This window comes from Dreissena polymorpha, chromosome 14 (assembly GCF_020536995.1).
Source record: "Dreissena polymorpha isolate Duluth1 chromosome 14, UMN_Dpol_1.0, whole genome shotgun sequence".
Lineage (NCBI taxonomy): Eukaryota > Metazoa > Mollusca > Bivalvia > Myida > Dreissenidae > Dreissena > Dreissena polymorpha.
This window is the reverse complement of record NC_068368.1, coordinates 32,411,685-32,433,939: the sequence shown is the minus strand read 5'-3', so window position 1 is coordinate 32,433,939 and position 22,255 is coordinate 32,411,685. Positions and strand designations below refer to the sequence as shown.

Here is a 22,255-nt window from a genome sequence, read left to right as displayed (position 1 = left end):
GAGGAGATGCGCATGTTATTAGTGGGTTCTGGTTAGATGATTTATTTAGAGAGTTATGGCCCTTTGAAATTTTTAAGTTGCTAAACCATCCATCGTATTATTTTTTCCAAAGTTATGCCCCTCAAGACGTTTCCTTTTATCTGAATATATAGTGCAATTTTGTGACAAAAAAAACTTTGGGGAGCATCACCCGTCTCCGACGGTTTCTTGTTTTAAATTAGAAATAAAAGTAATTAATTTTTAATAATCACATTTATTGTTTTGATTTCAGTGAAAATTTGAAGAATTTAACAGTACGGTCTGGCAGACAAAAGCATTGTTGCCCGATCATAAAGAGGAAAAATTTGAAGAAAAGATGGATACCTCAGAAACGGAAAAAGAGATTATACACCCCACCTCTCAAAGCAAATACATTAAACAGGCAAAAAATGCAACATCAAAAGCAAATGCTGAAAAACAAGCGTTAAATGCAATAAGAGAGAAAATTGAACTGGAGCGAGTTAAGAGGATAAATCGTCAGAAGAAGAAACTAGTCGCAAAGAAAGGACAAGAACACCTGCAAAATCAGGCAGTCGTAGATCACAGAAAAGTGCAAATAGAAACAATGTAAATAGTGATAATATGAATAATACTGACGATAAAACAGATGTGCGACAGGGAAAGTCTTATGTAGACCTGTCTGGAAGACAGGGTGTAGGGCAGTACAATTCAACGTTTTCGGACTTCCGTTCTGGATATGTAGGCGACAGCAAAAGTGACAATAATATGGATACGTTGGACAGTAATGGTGAAGTTCACGAAAATGATGTAGATATGGATAATACTACTCCTAGTGAGTCTAAATTCATTAAACGTAAGCATAGCTCTAAAACTGTGACAGATAACAAACCAAAGTTAGCTTCAAAATCCCCAGAACCTATTGTGCTTACGCCTCGCGATGCACCAAATGCTCGCACTAGCACGTATACTGTGAACTTGGAAGCGCCGAATCAGGAACAAGAAAATGGCCATAAACCCTCGGACAGTCCCCCAGAAAGGAAAAAGGTACTTATTTTATGTCAATTCAATCATTTTGGGGAATTCACATTTTTTTTTGCAAAAGATTTTCTTCAAAGGGTTGCTTGAATACATGTGTCAACTTGTTTCAGTTGATTATTGTACTAACAGTCTTAAATGTGAGCTGTTTGGCCAAGGTACCCAAATTGTTTTATTATTTCTTGAGATCGAGAAAAAGTTACAACAGGTATCAGTGTTGTGGCCAGTTAGTAAAAATGTGATTTTATTGTAAATTTTTCACAAATGTTGCAAAAAAAATTGTGCAGTTGTGATTTTTATAACTTATACAATGAGTGAGCAGAATCATTAATAAAGCACAACAAATATCAACTTTCTCTAAGTTAACAGAGTAGGAATACAACTTCTGTTTCAGATCTACTTTTCAATTTCCAAAAATTCAAAAATTCACAGAAAAATTTGATGCCAGAAGAGATCAGTTGGCTTTTGTAGGATTCTTAAAATCAATAGAGTTGTTTGCTGTTTCTTATTGGTTTTATACACAGAGTAACATGTTTTAATTGAAAAGAAATAATTTCAGTTCAATAAAGTTCATTTAAATTTTAGTTTGTGTTTCAAAAGTATTGAAAATGCCCCCTAAGTTTTCTAGAGCTGCGATACATTTGGCCCACCTTTTTTGATACCACGGCAGAACACTGCATTATGAAACCGAGAAGAGATCAAGTCCAATTCAAATTTTACCAGTGCAGGTTTCGCGGGCTTGTGGGCTTTTGCTTATTTTGTACTTAACCAGTAGATGCACATCCATTTCTCGGCTTCTCTGTTCGTCCATGCTTGTGTGACCATGGTTCTGCATTATATATCACAATTGCTCTGAGCTTAATGCATGTGAGAAAAGTGTCGTCCCAGATTACCCTGTGCAATTATCAGTCCTCTTCTTGTTTACTGTGACTGTCTATAGTTGCCATGGAAATTAAAGTTAAAATGCAAAAGAGCTGCTTTTTGCAGTTAACATCTCCCTCAATCTGTATACCTTTTGTGAATGATACAATGTTGTTAAGTATGATTAATGATTATTAAAAACCTTTGAGGACATGTAGCCATCAAATTATTACTCATATGGCATAAAACCAAATTGATGGCTTTGTTTTTCATCCTCATTTAGGTGCACTGTATCTTTTTATGCCCCCGGTAGGGTGGCATATAGCATTTGAACTGTCTGTCTGTCCGTCCGTCAGTCCTTTCGAAAACTAACATTGGCCATAACTTTTGCAATATTGAAGATAGCAACTTGATATTTGGCATGCATGTGTATCTCATGGAGCTGCACATTTTGAGTGGTGAAAGTTCAAAGTCATCCTTCAAGGTCAAAAGTAAAAAAATACAATCCAAGGGAAGTAATAAGCTTTAAAAGGGAGATAATTTCTAAACCTGCCAAATGATATATTGAAGTTTTATTTCAAAGCGGCGCAATAGGGGGCATTGTGTTTTTACAGGTCGGGCTACCGTAACCTCGTGAAGAGGCCAGTAGGACCTGTAAATAAACTCTGAAACACACACGGGGCATTGTGTTTCTGACAAACACATCTTGTTTTAAATTCTTTTGGGATACTTAAAATGCTCAAATTGTTTAATTTTGCCTAATATTAATTTTTTTATTTAAAACCATAACTTCCTTATAACTATTGTTTTGTGTACACACAGTTCTTGGACAAGACACTGCAAGACGAGTTGCAGCGTATCAAATCCAGCACTATGAGAGAGCGCCAGAAGAAGAACCAAGAGATCCAGCAGACGAGTCAGAAAGGGGACGTCTCAGTAGTCCGAACAATATCAGACCGGCTGTCCGATGCTAAGGTACAACTAATGTTTAACTTGGGTATTGTTGCTACAGCTGCAGATGTAAGATATGGTTCGAGAAAAGGCCTACTTACTGAGGCCAAAAAATCGTGTTTTTGTTTTCAGCAATGTTCTCCCAAAAATAGAGATGATAAATGCAGTTGCATACCAAATGATCAACATAACATTTACTGAAATTAATTGGTCAAATTGTGAAAATCTATATTATTTACAGTGTCACATTTCTTGTTTTAATTTACAAATGTTAAGTTTTAAGTTAACCATACTGCATAACTAATACAGATATTCAACATAAAATAAAACTTTCAGGTCATGATATGAGCGTTGGCTGACAGAAAATGTAAATTGTAATATCAAAGCAGAAGAATAGCCAAGCGCTGTTTTGTTACAGGTCTTGTTTAAAAATCTGTTATGTATCTATTACAATTTTAAAAGAGTATTTGCGTAGGATTATAATAAACATGAATATTTGCCCAGATAAAACAAAGCTTTAAATTAGATATGCTGCTATTGACTTGAAAAAAGGTTTTAAGTATTATATGTGCTTATATAGGTATGTTCTTGTATTGAAAGTTTATGTCTCTACAATCTTAAATATTTTATTGTTTTCCATTTTGCATACACAAAACGTATGTTTGACCAACAAATCATCCATTCCTGATTAGCCTGAAATATTCCATACAGAACTCAAATACTGTTATCATCAAAGATAAAAATTTGTTTGTAACAAATATGGTAAACACTCCATTTATACTCTTATCTTTCTATTCTGTGCCTGAGAAAAAGATTAAAGCCAAGTGACTATAGTCGTAAACTGTTCCTCTTACATTAGTCCAAGCATGCTTCAAATAGATCTTATTCAGGAATGTGTTTTATTTCAATTACATTCGAGATCACACAACTGAAATCCATATAATTTATTGCAATTTTGTTTGCCAGTAATAATCCCACCAATAAGATCAACGCATCAATAAATTGTAATATAACAATAGCTGTAGATTTTTCTCTTCTGCATTTTGATATGATTAATACTGGATTTGTGACTCTTTCCACAGAATATTTATATTGCTGGCAAGGGGAAGGCTTATCAGTCCAAAGTATGTTGCACGTTATGTGTACGCTATATATAATGCTATAGTTGTCACTGTACCCAGATTTCCCGTTTATTATTGCGCTCCTAGGTATCATCAGAGTTTATCTAATAAAAGAATTAGGAAGTTGCTTATATAAACATAGACTAATTGATATTGTAGATGATCAAATTATTGAATTATATCACATAATTAAAAATAAAACTGTAAGCAACAAGCAATATCAATATATAATGTTTTTGCATGGAAAAAATATTCATTAAGAACTAATTTGATTTTCTTGGAAGGATGTTGGATACGCTGCCAGATTGTTTGCATGGTTTTCTTTTGCAATTAACAGTCTGTTCTTAATTACCTTTTAATTATTTTTTTAACTCTAATTTAAGAAATAATGAAGTGTAAACACAAAAAAGGATTCAATTGTGTATGGTTTTATAGATAAACTCTGAATACAACATAGTCAGCTAGTAAATATTTGTATTGCATGTGTAGATGAGTTTTATCAATACAATCAATCAGTCAATTAATCAATTATTTATTTGAGTCAGGAAGAATATAATCAAGAATTATAATTTTCTTAGGCATAAGGCCAGTTCATCTAATCTGTTGGTCAGTTTATGATATATAGGATTTGTGTATGGATGCTGCCTGTAAAGTGAAACAATACTTTTGAAAGCATTCCTATTTTAGCCCTTTCAATAAATTTTAAGTAGTAAATGCACTTCTGCAAAACATGCAAAGAATAACGAAGGTTAAAAACAAGTAAGGGAAAGATCTAGAGTCACCTTAGGAACAGGTTGCTGCTCAGAACACGCAAGGTGGAAAACCATACCAGTTGTGACATTTTCTATGAATTCAACTGATTGAGGGAATTTCATTGTTCCAAACATACTATGAAGGTTTTAAGCATAGTATTTTCATCATTTATTGAATATTTGAACAAATGAATTCAACAGGTTTTCATTTATTTTTTGACCAACTTATATGGAAAGGAGGGGGTAACCAAAAAGGAGCAGGGTGCAGCCCATCTGCCATTTCTTGTTTCTTTCTAGATCTTTCCCTGCTTTATTTATATTGTAATTTATTACAAAGAATATTTCATTGTACAGTAGTTTATTTAGTACAATTATTAGTAGATAAGATAATGGCAGTTTTGTTTTTGGTCCATTATTTCCCCTCCCCCCCCCCCCCCCCCCCTTAAAGAAGCTGGCATGTTGCTTTGCACTTCTCTGGTGGTCATTCAGTTTGTAGACCATTTGGTTTCCGAAAGATATCCAGAGATTGGTCGAACATACAACCATGCAAATTAGACTGATGGTTACTTAAGAGGAAAAAATAGAACATCTATAGGTCAAATGTGACGGTCAAAGAATGCTTTGATATATTATCGGGCAAATAGGTTAAGTGGTTACTTGAGTGGAAAGGAAGACATCTATCAGTCTGAGATCACAAGGTCCATGTTCAAGGGCAAAGGAACTTGAAATAAAAAAGATTTCGGCATGATATCTAGAGAAGACTTTGACCCACAATCATTGAAATCAGTTTGCTTATTACATGGGAGGAAAAAAAGACATATATTGACTTTCAGGTCAAAGAGTATGGGAACTGTTTTTCTAAGCCAATTTCTATTGATTACTTTCAACATAAGACAGGCTTTCAAAGCGTTGCTCAGTGAACATATTTGTATTCAACATGAACCTCTATAAACTGAGATTGGTCACTTCTCACAGAGCATTTGTGTGATTAATATTTTTATTCTTTAGTCTCGCATCTAGCAAAAAAATCTCTTGACCCGATGGCTAATTGTTAACACTTTTGAAATAATACATAGTACTGATTTCCAATTTTTGCAGTTGCAGAACGTCGATGTTGGGGTGAACAAATATCAGCGGGAGAGGACCGACAACTTTGGCAGCTTTAATTCTCAGGGGAACAAGGACCGAAGAGCCCCAAGCAGGGGTCAATTCTACGGTGAGAACCCTGTTATGGCATCGAATTGTATAACATTAACATAGATTATTATATATACATTTTATGACAAAAATCTCAGAAATTTATGAATAAGAAAAATGTTGACTTTTTATGAACCCTATTTTTAGAGGGACAATATAGATTAAGGTTTGTCTGTGCTTCCTTTTGTCAGCTTATTTTTGTGTCGAGCATTACTAAAAAAACATTTGCTGCTAGAGAGTTGAGACTTTAAGTCATATTGTACAGTATGTGAACGTGCTCACCATCATATTTTGGTTTGGATGTTGGACATAAGTGGATTTTTATCCCAAAAAAGACTTTAACTTGTGCAGTGTGTAACTGAAAAGATAATCCAGCTTGTGAATTAGTGTGATATGTGCATAATATCTAAGGGTGTATGAATATACATATATATTGGTACAATGGGGTATGTGCATTAAATATACGGATGAAACAATATATTGTTGTATTTATATGATGCAGTATCTAGTTTATATCTTGGGTTTTCATGGTATACATGTATATTGATATTATGGGGTAAATTTTAGGATGTAACGATATACGGTACTGGTACATTGGTATAATGCAATATCTGATCTCATGCTAAAAAATGGTGATAATTTTGTTTATTACATACTGGTATTAAACCATAGCATTATTTTGTTCTGTTTTGTTGCTTGTAATGTAGTTTTGCTCCCTTCGAAGAAGAGGGGGTATATTGTTTTGCTCATGTCGATCTGTCTGTCCGTCCACCAGATGGTTTTCGGTTGATAACTCAAGAACGCTTAGGCCTAGGATCATGAAACTTCATAGGTACATTGATCATGACTGTCAGATGACCCCTATTGATTTTCAGGTCACTAGGTCAAAGGTCAAGGTCACAGTGACTCAAAATAGTAAAATTGTTTCCGGATGATAACTCAAGAATGCTTTGGCCTAGGATCATGAAACTTCATAGGTACATTAATCATGACTGTCAGATGACCCCTATTGATTTTCAGGTCACTACTTCAAAGGTCAAGGTCACAGTGACTCGAAATAGTAAAATGGTTTCCAGATGATAACTCAAGAATGCTTATGCCTAGGATCATGAAACTTCATAGGAACATTGATCATGACTGGCAGATGACCCCTATTGATTTTCAGTTCACTAGGTGAAAGGTCAAGGTCACAGTGACTCGAAACAGTAAAATGGTTTCCGGATGATAACTCAAGAATGCTTACGCCTAGGATCATGAAACTTCATAGGTACATTGATCATGACTGGCAGTTGACCCCTATTGATTTTCAGGTCACTAGGTCAAAGGTCAAGGTCACAGTGACTCCAAACAGTAAAATGGTTTCTGGATGATAACTCAAGAATGCTTACGCCTAGGATCATGAACTTTATAGGAATATTGATCATGACTGGCAGATGGCCCCTATTGATTTTCAGGACACTAGGTCGAAGGTCAAGGTCACAGAGACAAAAAAACATATTCACACAATGGCTGCCACTACAAATGACAGCCCATATGGGGGGCATGCATGTTTTACAAACAGCCCTTGTTTATTATTTCAACAATTATTATTCAGGTACGATTTTTTCCTCTTATCAGAATGGTTTGCACGTTGAATGCAAAATTGCTCAATAAATAGTGAACTTAACGTTATTGGATCTCTTAAGAAGTGAAGGTTTTGGTAAACCTTATAAAAGTGGAAGGGTATTTTCATCCCCTGATATGTTTCTGAAATAACATCCTTGAACCTTATTTTTGTATAGTTTTTATTGAACTATTTATTACTTGGATTCATGGTATATCACCATACATGTGAAAATCACTTCATGTATATCACAATATAAGCAAGTGTATTGTAAAGTCTCAAATCATATCAATATCCTTATGTCTGCAAGCAGCAGATGGACCCGGATCAATCGGGCGTGAGTCAAGCTTCTACAACTCCGATGGCTCCAGGCGCGTGTCTGTGGATGACAACAGAAAAAGTTCATATTGTTCCAATGCTGTGTGCTTGTTCACAAATAACAGTATCAACCACTTTCTGTGTTATAGCAGTGTGCTTATCACGTTAGCTCGTTGGCTAGGTTATTTCTCAGCAAGTAGACAGGCAGTGTGCATTCAATACAATCCTTTTCTTTTTTGTATTTTTCTGTTTTTAACATAGCACAAAAAAACTAATTGATAGAAATTTTGCTGTTTAGCCAGTCAAATTCAGTTGTAAAATAACATAAGTGGAAGCATAACAGTTAGTGTTTCTGCTGTTTAGATTGTATACCTTTATAAATGGCTAGCAATTTTAATCTTGGTAGTTTCTGATCATTTGTAAGAAACAAATCAACAGATCGTTTCCACCACCACCCCCTCTTAAAATATTTAGGAGCAGTACTGACTTAATATAAAATCTTCATTATGTTAAGAAATGCAAGATTTATATAAAGAAAAAAAGAATACCTAATAAAGGCTTTTTAAATAGCAAATTTGAGATCTTATGGTTAATTTCATAGCCTTGTTTATCAAAGTTTATTAATTATTTAAACATTTTTCACCTTTGACTACATTTAAGGGTGATTGTCTTGTATGAACACTGTGTTTAGGTTTTTTTGCTACAGTTTTGTAGAATATTTTTAACTTTGTGTAGATGGAAGCATGTTCCTTACATTCCTAATTTCTTTTGATTGTTGACAGATATGCAACCTTGTAAGAACCACGTTGTAAATTTTCATTAAATGAAATCAACTGTTGATCACATATCATAAGAAAATGGGTGTTTACTGCAGCTAGTGATTTTATTTGCAGACAACTTAAACACTTTTAAACCCTCAATACCCCTCCCAAGCAAGAATCTTGTGTGTCATCATCATTTCATTATCATCATCAGCAGCATCATAATTGTTGTGATCATGATCATCATCATCTTCTTCATCATAGTCTTCATCATCAAAAGGCACAATTATCATCAACATAGACATCAACATCATTACCATCATTTTGTCTGTGTTATCTTCACATTATTATCATTATTGATCCTTTTTTCTACAACTTGCTTTCTACTATATGTGAGTTTAACTAAAATAATTTTCACTGACAATTAATTTTTCCTCCTCCTTTTCCTCTTTCTCCTCCTCCCAATGATCATCAGCATCTTTATCTTCTCCTCACATCACAGTGAAACTAACACAACTTTTAGTTTAACAATTAAGATTTCCTTTTTGCTGTTTTCCCTTTTTCTAATTCCCTTTTCAACCAGGGTTTGTTTTAGATCATTTGCATTTCTTTGTTAGCAGAACGTCAGCAAGGGTCTGCAACCTCCCAAGAATCAGATACAGGTAGCTAGAGTTGTGCCCCTTTTACCATCTTTGCCTATTTTTTGCTGGCCTCTTTTACTTCTATCAAAACAGTTCAGCATTAAAATGTCTTGCATGTGCCAATTTAATGCAGTATACAGACACACTGTATTGTTCATATGGATTATGTTAAACTGATTGATTGATGTGTAATTTAAGAACATTATATTAAAACTGTTGACAAAATAAAATTTTAAATTCATAATTAAGTGAATTTTGCTAAGAATTTCTGGATGAGAAAAAAAATATTTTGAAAATACAAGAAAATTTATAAAATGTTTTTCTTTGTCTCATTACAAATGTGCCAAATAGATGTTTGTTTATAAAGAACATCAGTCCTCAGTCCAGCATCAGATGTGACACACAGGCACGCATGCATGATTGCACGCATTGAAACACATGCACATGTCTGGTATAGTACCACACATCATGTGGGTTAGTTGCAACACCTTAGATTGTTGTGTTCACCTTATAGCTATCACCTAGTTTGTTTGTTGTCCTTTTGCTTTTGTGTTTTGTTCTTTTCTGTCTTAAAATTCTTAAAATAATAAAGTTTCTCTTCTTTTCTGAATAGAGGGAGCAATTAAGGGTGATGGGCCAAACAATATTATTTGTGAAAATTTACAATTTCAGCAAAACTGTATTTGTTTAAGCCTCAAACACCCTTTCCGCTGTCCTATGACTTCTTATTTTAATTTAAAATTGTTTTATTCCCAATTTTTGAGTCCAAATAGTGAGCCAGAGTGTATTTGTCTTTGCTTTCGTTCCTGATGATTTGATATAATTCTTTATCTTACTCACTAATTAGTGTCACAATTGTGTGGATTGAAACAAAACAAAAAAATCAACAACTTTTGTTTATCAATTCCATAAGTTAAGGATAGCACAAATAAGAATGTAAAAAATTCCCACCTCAACTGTGGTCCTTTAAAGCAGTAAACATTGTCAATAATGCTGACATTAAGGAATTAGATGAAATAATTCTGCTAATCAACATGTGTAATGTAACAGCTTGTTTATCGTTCTTATGTCTACCTTGGTACCATATGGATGGATTGCTAACTTCCGTATAGAGAGAATTAATGTCGATGTACAATTGTTTGTAATGTGGGCTTTTTTTTTAAAGAATGAAGTTTACTTAGAATTGTTATTCATGTATAGCATATGGTAAATGATCGTGTTTTAGATGTACACATTGTGGATACTCCACTTGTTCACATTATGGATACACCACTCAACACTAAATAATTGATTATCTCCTATGCAAGTGGCTGTCCAGTTAGCACAGTGGTTTGTACACATGCTTCTAAACGTAGGGAACGGGTTCAATACCAGCTCCCGTCGCATGAGTCTGGTTTAGGTGTCAAAATACGGGACAGATGGGGTTCCCTCCCATTATTACGGCCACAGTAAAAAAAGCTGGACATTTCAGCTATAATTCAAATTGTGTCCTAACTTTCTTTAGTCTTGTAAATAAATTACGTAAGAGTGCAGGGGTACATTCTGGTCAACACATGTTGCAGCCTCAGGTGCAGAAGGACCTGATAAAAAGGAACACAACAACATCTCTCCTATAAACAATGAAAAGCTTAAAAAGGTTTCCTTCTGTTAATTATGCAGGGTTGTCACCATAAACTGATAATAATCGAAGCAAAATTGTTCCCAACACAAGCCTAACAATGTCAAAAATGAGTCATATTGTTCAAGCAGTTTTTTAAAATGTCTATTAGTGTTTTTATTTGTTCTTTTTTAATTTATTTCTTTTACAATAATTAGAGACATCAACACCAAAATAAAAACAATCTTTTAAATCATTGCTGTTTTTTTTTCTCGGGTAAAAAAGAAACTACCAGTACTGCAGTAGGTTTAGTTTGCATTTTGTTTTGTGTAAGATTAATTCTGTTAATGCATAACAAGTATTTAGAATTGAATATTATTTTATGTAGTTTATGTTTGTATTCAATTTTGTTATGACATATTTATTTATTATTTTATTGGGAATGTTGTAAAGACCTTCTTCCTTGCTGTTTGTATATAAATGTAATGATAGTATTTATGGTAAAGAAGTTATTGTACCAATGCCACCAAACTGATAACAGTCTAATTGAAAGATCATGAATAGTCACTGGACTGAATAGTCACTGGACCGCTGCAATTATTTGTATTATCCCATTTTCCGTATGATGGCATCTTTGTTATTACCTCTTTTTTTATCTTCAGCATTATTAAATCTTTTTACACACTATCTTGCACAGCTACGACCTAATTACCATAGTATTGTATCTATAATAAAATAATGTAATTATATATTTCTTCAACAATTATTGTTAGTAAACATTATGGAGCTTTTAGTAGTTTACAAATACTGTATAATCGCTGAGCATTGTAAATATGGTTGTGTAAGATTTTTCCAGATGAAAAATTGCATCGCTCCTTCAGGTATGTTTGTAGTACGGCCAAAACGTCCAATTCAAACCTGTATGATGTGAAACAAAGGGATGTTTCTGCCTCTCATTTTATTGTGAAATTTAAATGACGTGTTTTTAGCTCACCTGATTGCTCAGGTGAGCTTTTGTGACCGGTCTTTGTCCGTCGTCTGTCCGTCCGTCTGTCCACATTTGTTCGTAAACACTCTAGAGGCCACATTTATCTTCATGAAACTTGGTCAGAAGCTTTGTCCCAATGAAATCTCGGTTGAGTTCGAAACTGGGTCGTGCCGGGTCAAAAACTAGGTCATTAGGTCAAAAAAAAGAAACACTGTAGAAGTCACATTTCATGCCCAATCTTCATGTAACTTTGTCAAAATATTGTCTTAATAATATGTTGGTTGAGTTCAAAAGTGGTTCCGGTCCGTTGAAAAACATGGCCACCAGTGGGCGGGGCAGTTTTCCTTATTTGGCTGTAGAGAAACCTTTTAAACACTCTAGAAGTCACAATTTTTGCCCAATCATCATGAAAGTTGGTCAAAACATTGGTTTTATTGATATCTCTGACGAGTTTGAAAATTTTCCAGATCGGTGAAAAAACATGGCCGCCAGTGGGCGGGGCATTTTTCTCTATATGTATATAGTGAAAACATGTGAGCACTCTAGAAGTCACATTTTTTGCCCAATTTTCATGAAATTTGGTCAGAACATTTGTTTCCTTGATATGAGAGTTGAGTTCGAAAATGGTTCCAGTCAGTTGAATAACATGGCTGCCGGGGGGGGGGCAGTTTTCCTTATTTGGCTTTAGAGAAACCTTGTAAACACTCTAGAAGTCACAATTTTTGCCCAATCATCATGAAAATTGGTCAAAACATTGGTTTTATTGATATCTCGGATGAGTTTTAAAATGGTCCAGATCGGTGAAAAAACATGGCCGCCAGTAGGCGGGGCATTTTTCTCTATATGTATATTGTGAAAACATGTGAACACTCTAGAAGTCACATTTTTGGCCCAATTTTCATGAAATTTGGTCAGAAAATGTGTTTCCTTAATATGAGAGTTGAGTTTGAAAATGGTTCGAGTCAGTGGAATAACATGGCTGTCGGGGGGCAGTTTTCCTTATTTGGCTATAGAGAAACCTTGTAAACACTCTAGAAGTCACAATTTTTGCCCAATCATCATGAAAGTTGGTCAAAACATTGGTTTTATTGATATCTCGGATGAGTTCTAAAATGGTCCAGATCAGTGAAAAAACATGGCCGCCAGTGGGCGGGGCATTTTTCTCTATATGTATATAGTGAAAACATGTGAACACTCTAGAAGTCACATTTTGGCCCAATTTTCATGAAATTTGGTCAGAAAATTTGTTTCTTTGATATGAGAGTTGAGTTTGAAAATGGTTCTGGTTAGTTGAATAACACATGGCTGGCGGGGGGGGGGCAGTTTTCTCATATTTATATAAAAGCTTGTGAACACTATAGAAGTCACATTTTTCGCCCAATCATCAAGAAACTTGGTGAAAAGATTGATTTTATATATATAACATAATTAATGCAATAATTATCGCCCTTAGATTGTCCTAATTTTCATTATATTATACAAAATCCTTGTAAACACTCTAGAGGTCACAATTTTATGAATCTTGGTCATAATATATATTTTTGTAAGCAAAGTTTGATGCTTGGTAAGGGGGGTCAACTCAAAATATAGGCCACCAGGTCAAATCTTACAAAAACAAAATCACTCCATATGCCAGAGTTTTGGTTTAATAATGATGAAACTTGACCAGGATGTTTGTCTGGACAATATCTAGGTCAAGTTTGACGTTTGGTAAAGATTGAATGAACTGACTCCTCTCAGGTGAGCGAACTAGGGCCATCTTGGCCCTCTTGTTTTACTGTTCAAGGGAGATAATATTGATCTACAAGATAAATTTGAATCAAATAAGCGCTTTACATGCTTTGTTAGTGTTATGCATAGGATGAATAGAGTGACAGATAGATGTTTGTTATTTGTTTCACTTTAACTGAAAGACTTTTAAAATAGATAATGATATTTTAAATTCTGCCCCAGCATATTGCCTAAGTTACTTAATAAAAGTATGTTATGCATTTTTTTTTACTTTATAAATGTTCAATACCTTCTCAACCCAACTTTATGCTCATGGCCAAAATAGACAATTAATTTTTTAGACCAAGCAGAGCAACAAAAACATAGATTATATATGAACGGTATCAATATTTTCTGTTTCTTTTCTCAGATATGGGATTTCATCGAGAACACGGCAACATCAACGTGGGTGGCCCTCCAGTGCAGACCAGATCTCACACGAAATACGTGAATGTACAGCCGTACTACAATGATAGTAACGATATGTACTTGGCTCGACAACAGGCTCTAAGGTGCTTACCCATTTAAATAGTTTCTTTCAGTGCTGGAACCGACTTTTGAAGACCTTTGCAAACAGTTTGGATCCAGATGAGACGCCACAGAATGTGGTGTCTCATCAGGATCCAAACTGTTTGCTATTCTGATAGTATTCTTTGAAAAAAAAATGAAAAAAATGCTAATTTTAGAAATTCTGCAGAGGACATTTTAGCAGACGACAAATTTCCCAGCATGCAAAGGGTTTTAGCTCACCTGAGCATGAAGAGCTCATAATGAAGAGCTCCATGACTGTGTGCAGTACAAGTCCATCAACTGATGGCGTGTGTCATGGGTATTGAGTTGACAACTTTGGGCTTGTTGCCTATCTAGAGGCCACTTTTTTCATCTTGTTAATGAAACTTGACCAGAATGTTTATCGTGACAAAATATAGGCTGAGTTCAATCTGGGTCAGGTGCCTCAAAAATCAGGGCCACTAGGTCAAATATTGGAAAAGCCTTCAGTTGTTACCATTCTAGAAGCAACTATTATGATCTTATCTTAATTAAATTTGTCAGCATGTTTATCTGAACAATAGATAGGCCAAGTTTAATCTGGGTCACTTGCATCCAAAAACTAGGTTACCAGGTCAAATCCCAGATAAACCTTGTTGCCTCTCTGGAAGCTAACTTAATGATTAAATTTCAATTTTGCTTACAAATATTTTTTTTTAATATAATATTTTATATGAAGCAATCTGGTAACTTATTTGTTAGGCGAGAAAACACAGGAAGTGACTGGCACTCATCAGGAACCATGTATCAGCTGGCAAAGAAGAAAAAGAAGAAGAAAATTGTTCAGGTAGCCATAACTGATCTTATTTCTTTGTAAATGTATTATGATGCACATGTGTTGCATTGTGAAAATGTGCAGACTTTATTCCTGTTGATTTCTAGCAGTCACTCTGTACCTTTCTTAAACATCCTTATGTGGGAGACGTAAAGCATTGCAGTTTTTATGCCCCCTTTAGAAGAAAAGGGGGTATATAGTTTTCGCACTGTCCGTCAGTCTGTCACACTTTACGTGTCCGCTCTCTAATTCAAATAGTTTTCATCCTATCTTTACCAAACTTGATCAGAAGTTGTATCTAGACAATATCTAGGTCAAGTTTGAATATGGGTCATGCCGGGTCAAAAACTATGTCACGGGGTCACTTAGTGCATTTCAAGGATTAAGCATGGTGTCCGCTTTCTAATTGAAGTAGTTTTCATCTGATCTTTACCAAACTTGGTCAGAAGTTGTATCAAGACAATATCTAGGTCAAGTTTGAATATGGGTCATGCCGGGTCAAAAACTAGGTCACGGGGTCACTTATTGCATTTCAATAACTTCTATCAAAGCGTTTATTGGGGGCATATGTCATCCTATGGAGACGGCTCTTGTTTGTCTATCTGCACACTTGTCAGTGCATGAATGTTTCATTCAATTTTGAATGGGGATGTAACTTTATAATACAACTCTTAGGCGTCAAAACATATGAGGTGCATCGTTAAAAAATAGGTTTTATGCCACATGTATCATGCAACCAGCATAGCTCCAGACCAGCCTGTGCACCTGTCAGGAGCTACCCTGTCTGTTAATGAGACCTCCAAAACTTGCATGACTTTACAGCAGACAGCGTAGCTCCTTATAACGGGTAGTCTGCGGGATGTGGAATAAGACCTTTTTACTGATGACGCTATACGTGTCTTCGAAAATCACATTAGAATCACATAAAGTTGAATCCTAGATCCCTATTTAAAAACTTGTGCTTTTGATTGTAAAATTTTTAAGGAAAAAAGTAATCCACTGCTGCCCTGCCATTACAGATTTTAATGGAGAGAGACAACGAAAATCTTGGTAGCGCCACTCCATCTCGGTTTATGAACCCTTCTCGAGCCTCAAGACTGGATTTTGACGGGGATGATGAGGTCATTGACGGACAGATATCAGCTCGGGAGCCTTTACAGAATCGGGAAATGCATATGGGAAAGGAGACTGACAATCGTGAGAAGACGCAATTTGCCAAGCAGACCATGGCCTTGAGGAAGATGGCACAGACACCTGTGGATAAGGTCTGAATCTCTGAGCAGTTTGAGTTTCTTATTTACAATTTGTGGCATATTTTATTAAGTTTTCTTTGCTTGATAATTATGTCAATGGTGGATGATATCTAGATTATTTGTCAGTACAGAAGGATGATCATTTGTGACTAACTCAACAACAAAGCTAGTTCATGTAAAAAAATTGTATCCCTTATGATCAATGATATCATGACTGCATGCTGCTTTTTATTGTGACATGGCAGGTAAACTTTCATTTGTGCATTTAGGCATAAACTGTTTCGTAAAATGACATTTAACTGTAGCAAAAATGAAAAAAAGAAGAAGAAATATTCCCATGTTGTCCTAACAAACTGCACTAATTAATATTTTATACTTTAAAACATGGTGATCTGTGGAGTGTAAAAATTGCAATTGGCGCTCTTGTTAACCCTTTCCCACGCAGAAAGAAAGTGAAAATTACTGGAGTTACTCGCAGCAAGTTCAGGTTTTATGCTGTTTGCTGCTCATCAGTTTCTTAGGGTCGGAATGAAGCCTATAAGACTTTAATCTATTATGAAAAGTTGTTAATTTTATATGATTAAATAAGGGACAACAAATGCTTTAGAGTGCGTATCTGAGTGGTAAAGGGTTAAACTAAGAAAACTGCAAACATCATAGGAAGTCCTGTACGTGCAATTATTTCTAAAGAATGTTACTTGTTGCATAGAGACTGTTGTAAAGAGACTGTTGCATAGAGACTGTTGCATAGAGACTGTTGTATAGAGACTGTTGTGTAGAGACTGTTGCATAGAGACTGTTGCATAGAGACTGTTGTATAGAGACTGTTGTATAGAGACTATTGTATAGACACTGTTGTATAGAGACTGTTGTATAGAGACTGTTGTATAGAGACTGTTGTATAGAGACTGTTGTATAGAGACTGTTGTATAGAGACTGTTGCAAAGAGACTGTTGCATAGAGACTGTTGCATAGAGGCTGTTGTATAGAGACTGTTGCATAGAGACTGTTGCATAGAGACTGTTGCATAGAGACTGTTGTATAGAGACTGTTGCATAGAGACTGTTGTATAGAGACTGTTGTATAGAGACTGTTGTATAGAGACTGTTGTATAGAGACTGTTGTATAGAGACTGTTGTATAGAGACTGTTGCATAGAGACTGTTGCATAGAGACTGTTGTATAGAGACTGTTGCATAGAGACTGTTGTATAGAGACTGTTGCATAGAGACTGTTGCATAGAGACTGTTGTATAGAGACTGTTGTATAGAGACTGTTGTATAGAGACTGTTGTATAGAGACTGTTGTATAGAGACTGTTGTATAGAGACTGTTGTATAGACACTGTTGTATAGAGACTGTTGTATAGAGACTGTTGCATAGAGACTGTTGCATAGAGACTGTTGTATAGAGACTGTTGTATAGAGACTGTTGCATAGAGACTGTTGTATAGACACTGTTGTATAGAGACTGTTGTATAGAGACTGTTGTATAGACACTGTTGTATAGAGACTGTTGTATAGAGACTGTTGTATAGAGACTGTTGTATAGAGACTGTTGTATAGAGACTGTTGTATAGACACTGTTGTATAGAGACTGTTGTATAGAGACTGTTGTATAGAGACTGTTGTATAGACACTGTTGTATAGACACTGTTGTATAGACACTGTTGTATAGAGACTGTTGTATAGAGACTGTTGTATAGAGACTGTTGTATAGAGACTGTTGTATAGAGACTGTTGTATAGACACTGTTGTATAGAGACTGTTGTATAGAGACTGTTGTATAGAGACTGTTGTATAGAGACTGTTGTATAGAGACTGTTGCATAGAGACTGTTGCATAGAGACTGTTGTATAGAGACTGTTGTATAGAGACTGTTGTATAGACACTGTTGTATAGAGACTGTTGTATAGAGACTGTTGTATAGAGACTGTTGTATAGAGACTGTTGTATAGAGACTGTTGTATAGAGACTGTTGTATAGAGACTGTTGTATAGAGACTGTTGTATAGAGACTGTTGTATAGAGACTGTTTATAGAGACTGTTGTATAGAGACTGTTGCATAGAGACTGTTGTATAGAGACTGTTGTATAGAGACTGTTGTATAGAGACTGTTGTATAGAGACTGTTGTATAGAGACTGTTGTATAGAGACTGTTGTATAGAGACTGTTGTATAGAGACTGTTGTATAGACACTGTTGTATAGAGACTGTTGTATAGAGACTGTTGTATAGACACTGTTGTATAGACACTGTTGTATAGAGACTGTTGTATAGAGACTGTTGTATAGAGACTGTTGTATAGAGACTGTTGCATAGACACTGTTGTATAGACACTGTTGTATAGAGACTGTTGTATAGACACTGTTGTATAGACACTGTTGTATAGAGACTGTTGTATAGAGACTGTTGTATAGAGACTGTTGTATAGAGACTGTTGTATAGAGACTGTTGTATAGAGACTGTTGCATAGAGACTGTTGCATAGAGACTGTTGTATAGAGACTGTTGCATAGAGACTGTTGTATAGAGACTGTTGTATAGAGACTGTTGTATAGAGACTGTTGTATAGAGACTGTTGCATAGAGACTGTTGTATAGAGACTGTTGTATAGAGACTGTTGCATATAGACTGTTGTATAGAGACTGTTGTATAGAGACTGTTGTATAGAGACTGTTGTATAGAGACTGTTGTATAGAGACTGTTGCATGTTGTATAGAGACTGTTGCATAGAGACTGTTGTATAGAGACTGTTGTATAGAGACTGTTGTATAGAGACTGTTGTATAGAGACTGTTGTATAGAGACTGTTGTATAGAGACTGTTGTACAGAGACTGTTGTATAGAGACTGTTGTATAGAGACTGTTGCATAAGACTGATCCTCTTAGTTATCAAAAAACATAACGGTATGATGATAATATATTATATAAATAAATGTCCTTTCTGTATGTTCATATTGCTAAATCATTCATTTCATTATCAATTGCCAACCAAAATGCTAATTAATAAGCTGTTTAAGCCCATATTGCATGCATGTACTTGTCAAGGCCTGACAAACATTTGTCATGTCATTTTGCAAATCAGTTGCTCGCAGTATCAATCAGGATGTAAGATATGCAGTGAAGAATGTGCAGTAGATGCAATAAACATCCAAATGTTAGCTTTTACAGAGGTCTGAATGCCAAGTAATGTTCCATCAAAGTGTGATTTTGTGTTCTGTTAAATTAATATTGATTGTTTGGCTGTTACAAGTAACTGTTAAAGTGTTATATTTAAGCTACAGGTTTAATTACCATACAATTGCAAAATTGTCACATGCACAATGCTATTAAATGTAAAATAATTGGCTGTTATATATTTGACAGAGCATAATGGTTTGTAATAATTACAAAAACTGAACATCAAAGTACCGATATTAAGGAGTACATATGTATTTAATAAGAGCTTTGTAAAGAACGCATATCTCATTTGATTTGTAAATGGACAGCTAAATCTTAAACACCAAGGGGAGAACAAAATAAGTGCATTTGTTATTTAAATTGTTTATTTCATGCCTGTAGAATGTGGGAAAATTGTTTTATACCCCAGCATGTATGTGATAATTTACCAGTATGTTGGAGTGTCCTAGTCAGTCTGTTGGTCTTTCTTGTGGTGTGTCTGCAAAAGCTGAGCTAACTGTATTCTTCCAAATTTTTATGTCCTCCACCCATCATAGTAGGGGGCATATTGTTTTTGCCCTGTCTGTTGGTGTGTTTGTTTGCCCCAACTTTAACATTTTGCTATAACTTTGGCAATATTGAAGATATCAACTTCATATTTGGCTTGCATGTGTATCTCATAGAGCTGCACATTTTGAGTGATGAAAGTTCAAGGTCAAGGTCATCCTTCAAGGTCAAAGGTCAAATATATAGATTCAAAGCGGCGCAGAAGGGGACATAGTGTTTCTGACAAACACATATCTTGTTCAATTTTGATTGAAATTTAAATCATGTCATCACCTTGAAGTGTAGATGTGCAAGACATTTTTAACCCTTTGCATGCTGGGAAATTTGCCGTCTGATGAAATGTTGTCTGCTAAATTTCTAAAATAAGCATTTTCTTCGATTTGTTTCAAAGAATACTCTCAGAATAGCAAACAGTTTGGATCCTGATGAGACACCACGTTCTGTGGCGTCTCATCTGGATCCAAACTGTTTGCAAAGGCCTTCAAAATTCAGTTCCAGCACTGAAAGAGTTAAAGCCAAGTGGTCCACTAATTCTGTAGTTATGTGAAATTCAACATTACTGACAAAGCAGTGCAGAGGTATTAGTCACATTCTAGTCTCAATGAGATGCATCTTGTTTTGTTTAAATGGGTTTTGAATAATAAGTAACATTTGAGAAAGTATGTCTTTTATCATACAAGTATTAACATGAGGAAATAAAACGTTTTCAGACTGCACGTCTGCAGCCATTGACCAAGTACAACAACAGCCGCACGGGCAGTCAAACCGGACATTATTTCTCGCCGGAATCCATATGGCCATACGACCGGCATGGGAAACCTGCAGAAAACGACAGCCGGCATCAGGGGTCTGTGTCTGGCACAGACGTTCGCGCTGGCTGGATATCTCGACCTCAGTCGGTGCTAGATGACGCGGATGTTTTTACGCACACGCCTCGTGACTCAGAATTGAAACCGATAAAGAGCGGACGGAGTAAGACAAATCTTCATGATATTAGAGGTGGCCGCGACGGCAACACATGAACAGAACGACCGAGTCGTTAAAGACTCGTTGACGTTGCTGTGGAATTGATGATTGCTAGTTAATATCATAATTATAATTTGTAAATCATGAAGCATATTCTGTGATCAGTCATATTAAGCTTTATTTATTTAATATTTTAATATTATTGTATTTGTTAATATTATTATAACACATGTTTAGTTATTATGATTATAAATATCAATATTATACTGCATTCACTTGTACTTAATACATTTTATTTTTTAAGATTTCATGTATCACATTAAAATGTGTGTTTGTAAAATAAAGGCTATAAGTACTACGTATTTGTTGCCTTAATAAAAAAACAACTCCATATTCATCTTGTGTTCAAATTGCGATGGGTATTACCTTGTGTACCTTAATGCAATTGTGTAATGTGGATTTGCAAATACTGGTGTTTTCTGCATTAATATACCATATTGTGTGAACACATGTATACCAGTAACTTTTCCATTATGTTTCTTGCAAATGAGGCATTATCTATCGATTACATCATTATGTGAAAATTATGAAAAACTAGTTTCATATTTAACATGGCTTTATGGTAAGTTTGATAAGATATAGCTGCCAGAATTATGTGTTGCAAAAACGCCACAACATTATGTGGTCACAGAATGCGTTTTATGACCATTTTCATTATTAATTAATACCTACTTCACTACATAAATTTTTAAAAGGCATTGTATACTTTTTGCCTATTTGCTAAACCAAGCAGGCAACCTTTTTTATGTGACATGGTTTTTATTGGTGATGAATGGTCATACAACATGATGATTGACCACAATGTGTAACTCTCGACATTGTAATGTGATCGTTTGATACTATATTAGTGCAAGTGTCAAAATCTGTAGCTAGAAACCTAGTCTTTTCCGCCAAAGGTGCATGTTTTATTGTACTTGTAAAAAACAAATTGGTTTTCAACTTACTTAAATGCTTCCGTTATTCATTTAAGCATTTTATCATATATTCTTTGTTGGTAAATGATGTGCTTTGTTTGTTTTATTGTTTGTTTTAAATTATATACATACCAAAATTGTATCTTTTCATTCAGGTGTTAGGGGTCAGTGATTTATAACATGATGTCCCCAAGGGTTATCAGATGTTTCCTTTATGTGAACATTAACATGAAAATGGCAACAGATTGTGATTTTTCAAACCGAAATTAGCTTTGCTCTTGCCTTTTGCTGTATATGAAGATATTTATATTTTTCTCTCATGTTGTAGCATTAGAAAAGTAGCTACATTTGTATAACACTGATAGTGTTAAAAATACTCAGCTTAAATAAAATAGGACCTTTTGCATGTCGAGGTCTACT

The 22,255-nt window shown here is 35.1% G+C and overlaps 1 protein-coding gene across 1 annotated transcript; it reads left to right on the top strand.

The window, feature by feature from the left end:
- The first annotated feature begins 606 nt into the window (after nt 1-606).
- On the top strand, nt 607-20,998 carry LOC127857689 (uncharacterized). The gene is made up of 9 exons (XM_052394311.1): nt 607-1,044; nt 2,719-2,871; nt 3,930-3,971; nt 5,819-5,936; nt 7,834-7,920; nt 13,966-14,107; nt 14,847-14,931; nt 15,939-16,184; nt 20,606-20,998. Exons 1-9 carry the CDS (start codon nt 622-624, stop codon nt 20,915-20,917), a joined length of 1,608 nt encoding a protein of 535 aa, XP_052250271.1. The 5' UTR covers nt 607-621; the 3' UTR covers nt 20,918-20,998.
- The last annotated feature ends 1,257 nt before the right edge of the window (nt 20,999-22,255 follow it).

Bases quoted from the DNA above. Each gene is read 5' to 3' on its own strand.
- LOC127857689 (XM_052394311.1), top strand. From the start codon at position 622: ATGAATAATACTGACGATAAAACAGATGTGCGACAGGGAAAGTCTTAT. The intron at 1,045-2,718 runs GTACTTATTTTA...GTGTACACACAG, and splicing joins GTCCCCCAGAAAGGAAAAAG to TTCTTGGACAAGACACTGCA. The intron at 3,972-5,818 runs GTATGTTGCACG...CAATTTTTGCAG, and splicing joins GGAAGGCTTATCAGTCCAAA to TTGCAGAACGTCGATGTTGG.